An 11234-nucleotide genomic window follows, 5' to 3' on the forward strand; every position below is an offset into this window, starting at 1 on the left:
ACAAAGAAAATTAAATAAATAAAGAATTTCTGTGTGGAAATTGCTTCTTCACTCCAAATTCGATCTCTATTCAGTTAAGGATATATCATTTCACAGTACCAATTTTGCTTGGATATGTGTAACAGTGCAAGGAACCCTCTAATTTTGTGCACTATAAAAAATATTATGGTTGGCGGTCTCGATAGCAAATTTAGTTGGATTATATTGTCATAACTCTAAAACCATTTTAGGAAAAATTATATTATAACATAATCATGCAAGTTCACCTTTTCAAAGAGCAATGAACATTATTCAGTCTGACATTTGAATTTGAATTTTAAAATATCCTTGTTTGAATAAAACATAAAGAAAACAAATAAAACAAACATCTAATAAAGACATAAAAAAACATAAAGAAAATAAATAAAACAAACATCTAATAAACCAATAAAAAACATAAAGAAAATAAACAACTCCAACTAAAATACCAGATAAGATGGACTCTCTAGTCCCATTAACGAAAATTGCTCTTGAATACATACAAATATTTGACACAGGATATATGTTACCAGCTCAGTAAACTGCTTCTCTAATTGAATTGTTAAAATACAAAACATTCATATTGTACAATTAGAAATTGTTGAGACAATTACTAACTGAACTTTTTACCTTCACAACCTTGGGATAAGAACAGTTTAATAATCTTATCAAATAGGAGCACTAAAATTGATTAAACAAAAGATGTGCTCAAACATAAAGTTAAACTGGGAATTAAATATCTGAATTCATTACAAAGTATTATATAGAATTTGTCACAAAAAAGTCAACAGTCCTGTCTTAATTATCTATGGAGTTAGAGCAACAGAAACACAATTATTAGAATTATAAGAATTCACTGCCTGATTACTAGAAATCACACTTGTAACCGAAATCGTGGAAAGCAGTAGGGATTTGTCTCAGGTAGGTAAAAAACAAAACATTGATGGCCTCACCCACAGGGGTGAAGTCCTGCTATCTCCATCGTCATTTACATTATCTGCGTGTTTCTCTTTGCTCATATGGAACTCAGAGGTGCGTAGCTGAGTTTAAAGTAGAGTATACAAGCTTATATTTGGAAATAATCAAGACAAGACATACAGATAGACCCTCCTTTTGTGGTCAACGTATTACTTTAAGATTTTGAGGAGGAGTCGGCCAAATCAGTGGCTACTTCTCGTAAAGACCGAGAAGGTGGGTCAGTGGGTGCACAATGTGTGAGGTGGTGCCAAATTGCTCCTGTTTTTTCCTTTTAATCGGATCGCATGTGAGGTACACTCTGTTACCTCCCAAGGTCCTGTCCACCTAGGGTCAGGCCACTTTCTCTTGTGAACTTTGACCCTTACCCAATCACCCGGTCTTACTGGAACAGGAGTCTCCGTGGGGGTCTTGTCAGAACATCCAGCAGCCGCCTAGACCTTTGCAGACAAAACTTCAGTAAGATTAGTTAAAGCTTTCATGTAGTCAGTCAATTTCTCCTGACATACATCCAACCCGGGTCCATAACCAGTGTCTCGAGGAGGCCCTGGCATGGGCCGTCCTGTGAGAAGCTCATGTGGGGATAGATGGGTGACACCATTGGATGAACTTCTTATTGACATGAGCGCCAAGGGCAGTGCTTCAACCCACGACGAGTGAGGTGTTGTGATATGCTAGTGCTGTGACATGTTGCTGTAATGTGTGTGTATCTGTGTGGGTCGGGGTTGGTCGTGTTGGTATGTCAGGGGTGTGTATCTCTAACTGTAAAAAGTTCCCGTCGTCATTTGTCTCTTAGTGGAAAAAATTAAAAATTAAAATTAAAAAATTAAAAATAAAAACACAAGCCAATCCAATGCTGTCAAACCAGTTGTAACCCGAGCTGTAATGTCCCTTGGTCTCCCCCAGGTGGCAGGCGTACACCGCTAGTTGTACGTTCTTTTATCCTTCACCAGATGGCGACCTCGTTCTATTTTTCTTATTTCGTTATTTATTCTGTCTCTGTCAGCCGGGTGACCTTCCTCTTGTTATCTCCTCCTAATTTGGTTCTCACTCGTTTTCCACACACACACTTTCATTCACATTTGTATCAAACTTAGTGCTGTGTCACCATAGTTCCTTTACATGAAGTTCATATTAGGACTACTCGGATCAGTTCCATTACCCACACATATTAGTTACCTTAAGTTCTTTAATCAATCTCCAAATCGCTATTGTTTAGTATTTAATAAATACCCACACATTCAGACCTCTTAAATCTTATATTTTTTATGTTGTCAGTTTTTTGGTCTCTGTCAGTCTTTTTATTCTAGTCAGTTACTTCATCTGTCAGTCCTCGTAACACGTTATGGTCCCGGCATCTTTTAATTTGTGCCCGATTCAAGCAACGGTGTGTCTGGCTAGTTAAGCTCCTCACTCGTCAGTGCCGGTAGCCCCTTCCTCCAGTTCACACCCTAATCCCAGATTAGGTTGCACGGATGCAATCTATTGCATGAATCGTCTGTCTTTTCTCCAATCTGAATTAGTTTTAAGGGTTCGTGCGTCACAGGGTGTGGCGCCCGTCCCGCGCAGGTCCTAGACCTCGCTTTGATCTTGTTTCTTCTGAGCCAAGACAGGGTCCCGGACCCCACACAAGGTCCCTGACCTTTCACAGGGTCCCAGACCTCTGTTTATTTTACATAGCCCCTCATTGCTTCCATAAAACACAGAACGGTATAGTTTACCTCCTTTTCTCCTCTCCGCACACTCACAATCTATATCAATGCCTATATAACTAATGCAGAATTTGTTTTAACAGGTTTCTGCTTACCTTTTAGGTTGGCGCCTTGTGAGTATGTAGAGAATCGATCGGAGCGGCCTCGACTTTGGGTTCTGGCCTTTCTGGTCAAAAGTTCCCTACAGGATCACGTCGGGGTCACCAAAAGTTGTCGTGTTCTTTTTTCCTTAGGTAGAGATGGTAGAGTCGGTCTGGTTCAAGAAAGTATTTATTTAGAAGCAATGAACAGCTACTACATAGCTATGGGCACTCAACGTACAACCCGCAAGCCGCCTAATACCGCCAGGGAAGTCAAGAGTCGCCCCGAGCGGACGGTGGGTGCAATATTTATAATAATAGGTAGAACTTCAGCAGGAGGGGGAGTCACGTGGCTAGTGCACAGGCTGGTCCCAGCCTCAAGGCACTGGAATTCGCCAATGATGAGAAGCCACTCATACTTCCTGCTTCTTACTAATGTGACTGAACTAACAAGAAGAAGCCAGGAGGCCACAGACTGAGGTGAAAGAACTACAGAGGCAGATTCAACACATCGTTACTGTTCACATGAAGCTATTTACGTGTAAACATACATATGTAAATAACTAAACAGTAAATATTCTAATAAAAATTGTCAATTCCCATAGACGCAGGAATGAACTTAACTTACATTAGTCATCATTAATATATAAACACAGTTAAGCACCTGCATGAAATGTTTTTTCCCTTTTTAATTTGATTTGACTTGATTTTTCCACCTTAAATATCCATAAATACAACACTTTCCTCCTGCCTCCATCAATCATATCCACATTTACACGTTAGGAGTTCCTCATTTAATCATCAATGTGTTTGTGGAATATCAAATGTTTTTCTTCTCTGATTTGACTGGAATTCTCAAAAAATTTGAATGACTGGATCATCTGCATAAGCTTATTGTTAATAAATGATTCATGAACAACAGAACCAATTCATCATTAGCAGACTCAGCACACAAAGCCTCAAACGTTTCCTTACAGCTTGAAACCAATGCATTCAGATCACTGGACTTTACTTGGTGTATCATGGGAATGTGTGAAAATGTGTTGCCTTAAATTTAAGGCAACACATTTTTATATATATCAAATATATAATAAGTATAAAAATATATAATATGATATATAATAAGAGCAAGTTATATGCTCTTATTATATATTTGTCGGAGTGTCCATTTCTGAATTCGGTCATTGTGAACTTGTTTGTTGACCAATGGGTTTCCATGGTGAGTCCTGACAGAGTCCCGGCATCAAGCGATGAGAAGAGGAAGCGGAATTTTCTGACACTGACATTGAGGTGTTTGTTAGTGAGATGGAGGTGAAGAGCGATTCATGGGACAGCAGTGATGTCACTAATAAAGAAAATACACTGATACTCTGCTGCTGCTGTGGATAATACAATGTGTGAGAGTGAAGACGATAGAAAGAACAGAGCCTGAAATGAAAAAAGATCCAATTCAAACACTCTCAGAATTTGAGGGAACTTTTTGAATCTCATGTTCGTATTTTAATCATCCAAAACTGCAGGATTATTAAATTCACAGGCAGCTTTGATGTCCTCAACCTATAGAATTTAACAGAATTATTATCATATGCTTGTGTTTGTACTGGGATGGTTCGGTTCTATCGGTCGATCTGTGTGATACTTGACTCAGTTCAGCACAAAGATCACAGATCACAGATCAATAGAATCTATATCAGCTGATCAGACATCGCTGAACCCTCGATTCCTCCTCATCCTTCCATTCACATGCATCCATCACGCAGCATCACGCAGCAGTGTCATGGCAGTATTTATTTATTTAGGGCAATCTGACCGATTACCTCACATCAGTGGATCCTAACCTCCACTCTGGGATATTATTTGGAAAGTGAATGTTTTTTATTCATTTCATGTAAGTGATCTCCAGTGCGCTCTGTGCGCCTGATGGCACAGTCCCGTTCACTGCAGTGATTTGGTGATACACGCACAGTGTTAGAAGATATTATTAAAAACTGTTAATGACTCGGCTCTGTAACTTCGCTGTTTAATGGAATCTGAACGTAATTTGCTGTCAGTTGTTTTAAATATTTTTCAATTAAAAGGTGGCCAGCGAGGCTTACCTGGTCGGCCTGTTTGAGGACACCAACCTGTGCGCCATCCACGCCAAGAGGGTTACCATCATGCCCAAGGACATACAGCTGGCCCGCCGCATCCGCGGAGAGAGAGCTTAAACTGCTGCTGCTCCACTGACGATAACAACGGCTCTTTTAAGAGCCACTTCACTGCACTCAAGACAAAACTCCTCCGCTTCTCTCACTAGTTACTGACTGTTCATACATATAATACACTGTAAATAACTGACTGCAGAATTTACAGTAATTATCTGGAAAATAAAGTTACTATTCAATTATTTTCAAATACAAATAATTTATGTAAAGTAACTACAGCATCGTACAATAACTATTTTTACAGGTTTAAACAACATTTAACTGTATTTTAGTTTTACAACATTAATTGAACAGCAAACAGTTAGTATTTCACAATACTATATACTAAAGAGTTTACAGTAAATTATTTGTACCATTAGTAGCTTTGCAAATAATACACATTGGAAAGTATGCAGGCTAAGACCCGGCTTGCTATTAATCTAATATTCATTAATATTACAACTTTCACTTCACCTGTTGAATGGAACCAGAGTCAGAGCTGCAATGAAATAAAATGTTTATTTTAACTGAGTTGAGTTCTAAAATACATGTGTAAACTTTAAGAACCTGAGATGACCTTGCTTTTTCTGAGAAACTGAACTACTCAGTGCAAACATTTATCAAACAGTTTAAGTTATTTAAAAAGGTGCCTTTAGTAAAACATTCCAATTGTTTTGAAAGACAAACTTGGAGCCCTTATAAACAAGTGACACATAATTGTAACAGTGGCATTACAGGCACATGATCCCTTTGTAATAAAGTCAAGTTATTGTGCAGGCAGCAAACACACCGCTGATGGACGAGGCTCATGGTGAAGTTGAGCCAGACTTCCAATCAGAGCCTTGACGTTTCATGCTGAGGATGTTGGGGAGTCATTCTATAATTAGGGCTACATTTCATGTCCATGTTGAATTTGTCAATTTTACTCAATATTCACTTCAAGTGATGATCAAATCAATATTGGGGAACATTTCTCTTTCATTTAATGACAAAAAGTCAACAGGTTCCATCATCGAACGCAACAGAAACAATCGACCACATGCAAACACCAGATCAAACCTAAATAAAATTGTTGAAGTGCAGCACCTAAACATGAAAAACAGCTCTTTCCATGGTCCTGATACAATGTATCAAATGTATCAGTTTAAAATTTGTAGCCTTTGTCAGACCTGGTTTCAACTTTAGCTCCAAGTATAGGTGTGAACACACCAAAGCAGGGCAAAGGTTGGAAAAACATGTTGATTTGACATGTTCTGAAGTTATCCAAGTTTATAGCTTTATTTTTATACAGTTAAAATATATGTTGTAGTGTGTGTCTGCTGGTATTTATTTATATTCTGCTTTGGGTGTTTGCGGCTTGTTGTTTGCGACAGTTGTGGAGCCTGTAGTGCAGGTTAGTGCACATGCGTAGTTATATATTGGTCATTGATATCATCTGGTGTGCGAAGTCTGCGAAGGAGTGGATCAACACAAGTTCTTGACAGTGACACTGTGATATATGATAATGCGACCTGCAACGGGCAGTGTGACGATGGACATGTTACGGATACTTGGACTTTACGCATCACCAAGTCGGTAATGGACAGAGATAAGGTGTTTTTAAAAGCCATTTGCTGGAACCGTGCAAATAAACCCTTTCAAGTTTTTCCTGGCCTCCGGTTGAAGTGTGTTGACGTTGGGTTTTCAAAACCAGGCCAGAAGTATATCTGTTGGACACGAGTCAAACTTGATTATCACTCTGCAGGCTGACATTAAGTGGCCTATTGAAACGTGGAGTGAAGTAAAATGGCCAATACACCTTCCATTAAGTTTAATGCCATTGATGATATCATAATAAACCCTTACTGATGGGAATGTGGCTTTAACCATTTCTTTGTGATGGATTTTCTTGCAGCTACACTCAGGAGTTTTTTCAGAATTTAGTGCCAGAAAGAATTTACATTTGGAAAAGCCCAGAACAAATGGTAGTGATTTTAGATGGTGCTTGTTGTTTCATATCCTGAAGTCCTTCAAAGAGTCTTGAGATGTCTTTAAGCCCAGACTCGGCCCTATATGCATTATAAATAGGTTTAATAGGGTATTTTCAAACGCCTTTTTACTCTCTGTGATAAAATTATTGATATAGTGGCGGACTTTAAGAAATCTCAAAGAATTGCTATTAATTAGCCCACGTACTCCTTTGAGTCACACGAAATTGCTCAGTGTCATCTAATTATTAAAAAGTACAGTATGTAGAGAGTCCCTGGTTAGATCTTCTTTTATAGGATACATCCAACTTGTGTTTTGGGTGAACTATCCCTTTTAATATCAGCTTGTATTTTCTGACTTAACTGCTTAACATTTAAAGTTACACTCAGGTCTTATAAGTCTTTTGGAATGTTTACTCGTAGGTGAAGTCTGAGCTTATGGTCTGGCTAAGATCTAAGTTAGTTGTAACCTGAAACCAAGCTAAATTAATGTCTACCACCAGTTGATGTTAGCGGATGTTAGGGACATATTGTTAGTTGTGTATCTTAGCATCATCAGGTGTTTCAGCATTAATTCACAAGACACCCTCTTCTAAGGCAGGCCTGCCACAGGTTGAACAGACCTGGGTCCATGTCACTAGCATCTTGGGGCCCGGTTGGATTCTTTCCTCCTGATCCAGAGTCATTGGGTATTGTTGATTATATGTGGCTTTCACTGTCGGGATCAACAAACCCTTCATTTCCTTGTACCACTCAGATGGAAAACCATCTGGTCCTGCTGCTTTATTGGGTTTCAAATTACATATTACACTTTTGATTTCTTCATTTTTGATTTCACTAATTCGGAGCTTGTTTTGTTCTTCCTTCATCTTAGGTAATTTTATCGGATAAAACAATTCTTCCATCCATTGTTTGGAGAAAAAACTGCTTTTTTAAATATCATTAGAATAGATCTCATGTAGTTTGTTATTTTTCTTATCTATTTCCATTTTCATTCATGGATTTGGTTTTTGGACATAATTTTTTTTTTAATCGGACTGTAATTGCTCCATTTGTATTTTCTCTGTTTTTTTAAATGAGAGTTGTAACCTATAATTTCCCCCACAGGACCACTTTACACCCATGGCAAAGTATTGGAGAAGACACTTCCCCACTTTCATCCCAAAATTATCTTGTATGGGTTTTTTGCTGTTTTTTATTTAATATCCCGATGTTCAGTCTCCAGGTTGTGGTCCTATAGCTAGATCCATATGAATTGGGCTTTGATCTTTCAGGTCCATTGTCCCAATATTTCAATTTTTCACCAAAAGCCTACTGTGACCATTAAGTGTTCCCTTAACATTTAGAGCTGTGTATTTATCAGGTTGCTTTAGTTCAGTTTGTTTTAAATGATACTTATGTGATACTAACATGAATAATAATAACATATATACTTTCAGACATCTTGCATTTCTTAACCCCCCAAATGTTCCAGTTGAGGTCCCACGTGCTGTTACACTGACGCTCAACATTCAGCCAATGACAGAGAGGGAACGGCACAGTATTATTTACATGTCATGTGTTTAAATACAGCCTGGCCACTGACTTCTTTTATACGTTTAAACGACTAATATCGTGACGATGCCTGAACCAGCGAAGCCTGCGCCCAAGAAGGGCTCCAAGAAAGCGGTGGCGAAGGCCCCCGGTAAGGGCGGAAAGAAGAGGAGAAAGTCCAGGAAGGAGAGCTACGCCATCTACGTGTACAAGGTGCTGAAGCAGGTCCACCCCGACACTGGGATCTCCTCCAAGGCCATGGGCATCATGAACTGCTTCGTGAGCGACATCTTCGAGCGCATCGCCGGTGAGGCCTCTCGTCTGGCTCATTACAACAAACGCGCCACCATCACCTCCAGGGAGATTCAGACCGCCGTCCGCCTGCTGCTGCCCGGGGAGCTGGCTAAACACGCCGTGTCTGAGGGCACCAAGGCCGTGACCAAGTACACCAGCTCCAAGTAAACGACTCTAAGGAGACATCACATCAAAGCAACGGCTCTTCTAAGAGCCACACACTTTCTCTATGGAGACAAACTGTCCTGACTCTAACGACATGTCCATCAATATTAAAACAGCCACTTTAAACTAATACTATAACTGTGGTTTATTAGATCATGGTTGAATTAAATAATTAGGGTTCATATTGAAAATGTTCTTGTCTCGTGTCCACAGGCACAATATATTACAAATAATATAATTACTGGTTTATTTGTATAGTGCTGTAATACACTTGTGTATTGAGACTGCTAATGGTTATTGATTTGTCTTTAGTGTTAACAACATACCCATATATCATTAGTCCACATAAGCTCCACACCATCCATTCAGAGCAGCTCACCTAAACTTTGAATAAAAGTTTAACCTAACAATTTAGTATCACTTAAATGTCACTTACTTATAGCACTTTGTAGTTTGGCTTTCTTGAAGAAAATTGTACTTTCTTTATTCTGGTGGTTCTGGCTTTGTGCCCTCATGGTTGAATGCACTTATTGAAAGTCGCTTTGGTTAAAAGCGTTAGCTACATGAAATGTAATGTGAACAGCTCTGTCCATGGTCCTGAAACAAGGTATACACTTTTTCAGACGTGGTTTTGTCTTTTGCTCCAACTGTGTGTACACATTTAAGCAGGGCCTTTGTCATGGTTAGAAATACTTGTGAGTATAGTGATAGAGAGGTTTATATACAAAGGAGTGATTATGATTGGAAATAAACTCAGGACATGTCGGAGAGTTCATCTGGTAGTGGACGTGGTTCCGGTTCACATATTTGGAGAGCGGCACTATCTATTGGCTGCCTGATGTTACTACAGTATAAACATGTGATGTGAAGATGGAATTGTCATTTTTCTAAGCAGCTCACCCACAACTTCATTACTTTACTCGTTCTCATGCTTGTGTGTGTATGTATGTGTGTATATATATATATATATATATATATATATATATTTAGCAATTAAAGACAAGAGGAAGCTACGATAAATCCATAGTAAGAGAATTAATGTGATTCTACAAAACAAATTTGAACAAAGGAACACTCTTTAAAGAAGTATAGTATATGATGTAAAGCTGAAATCGTTGCACATCCTGTTACATGGTGTGTGTGTGTGTCAGTAGTAGTCTGCTTCTCTAAATATGTTTTATTTTACTGTTGCTGTGAAATAACTTCTAAATCTTGACATTGTAAGAGATACATATTTAATATATTTCTATATAACTTGACTCCCTTTAGTTAAGAACTCTTTCTCTTCATATTTATTGACAGTGGTGATGATTGATGAGGAAGCAGCTCTTTGTGGATAGACGTGTGTGGCTCTTAAAAGAGCCTTTTACCAGGATGGACATCTTTCACAGTGAGGACATCTCACTTCTTCTTGGCTGATGTCCTCTTCCCTTTGGGTTTGGCGACCTTCTTCGCGGGGGCTTTCTTGGCAGCAGGAGACTTTTTCGCCACTTTCTTGGGGCTCTTGGCTCCTTTCCTCTTCGACTTACTCCTTTCTCCCCTATGGGTTTATTCTGACTTGAAGCGTAAAGCAGCTGCGCTCTGCTCCACAACATCCCTTCAGAGCAACAAATTGTTGAAGTGCAGCACCTAAACACAACGAACAGTTCTGTCCTGATACAATGTATCCAATTTTCAGTTGATAATATATTTTGAAAATTTGCAGCCTTTGTCAGACCTGGTTTTAACGTTAACCCAAAGTATATGTGTGAACACACCTAAGCAGGGACACAGCGTTAGTATTAGAGTGGTTAAAGATATTTCAATGAAAATATTTAATCAATATGAAGTCTGAAGTTCAAATTTACATCACAATAATCAGTAGTTTGAATCAGGGAGGAGAGTGACAGACAAAATGAGTCATTCTGTGTGGAATCAAATAAGGTTGTTGCAGCATCTTCTCTTATTTAGTTAAACTCTCGTCTATATCATGAATGGACCCGAAAACCAAGGCCTGGAAATGATCTCTCTTCAAATCTTAATTTCATGTTTTCAGCACGACTTAAAAAAAAGTTTGTATCATGCAGTACTTTAAGTGATTTATACTGAAAAACATCATCTTGAAAGTCATGGAAGGAGATCTATTTATTCAGTATTGTTATTTCAGAGACTTGGTTAAATAGACATGTTAGGGTTACATTGGGGTTGTTCTGAAAGAAAGAATCCTCTTTCTGGACAGTCACATAGTACATAATACTTTACCAATTTGGGAGATAGGGAAAGTTCCATATCCACATGATTAAGGGTAGTGTAAATGTGGATATGATT

General features: G+C 38.7%; 1 protein-coding gene across 1 annotated transcript; it reads left to right on the forward strand.

The window, feature by feature from the left end:
• Positions 1–8523: 8523 nt before the first annotated feature.
• On the forward strand, positions 8524–8930 carry LOC117756301 (histone H2B-like). Its single transcript, XM_034576730.1, has one exon. It carries the CDS (start codon positions 8556–8558, stop codon positions 8928–8930), a length of 375 nt encoding a protein of 124 aa, XP_034432621.1. The 5' UTR covers positions 8524–8555.
• The last annotated feature ends 2304 nt before the right edge of the window (positions 8931–11234 follow it).

Source organism: Hippoglossus hippoglossus, chromosome 22 (assembly GCF_009819705.1).
Source record: "Hippoglossus hippoglossus isolate fHipHip1 chromosome 22, fHipHip1.pri, whole genome shotgun sequence".
NCBI lineage: Eukaryota > Metazoa > Chordata > Actinopteri > Pleuronectiformes > Pleuronectidae > Hippoglossus > Hippoglossus hippoglossus.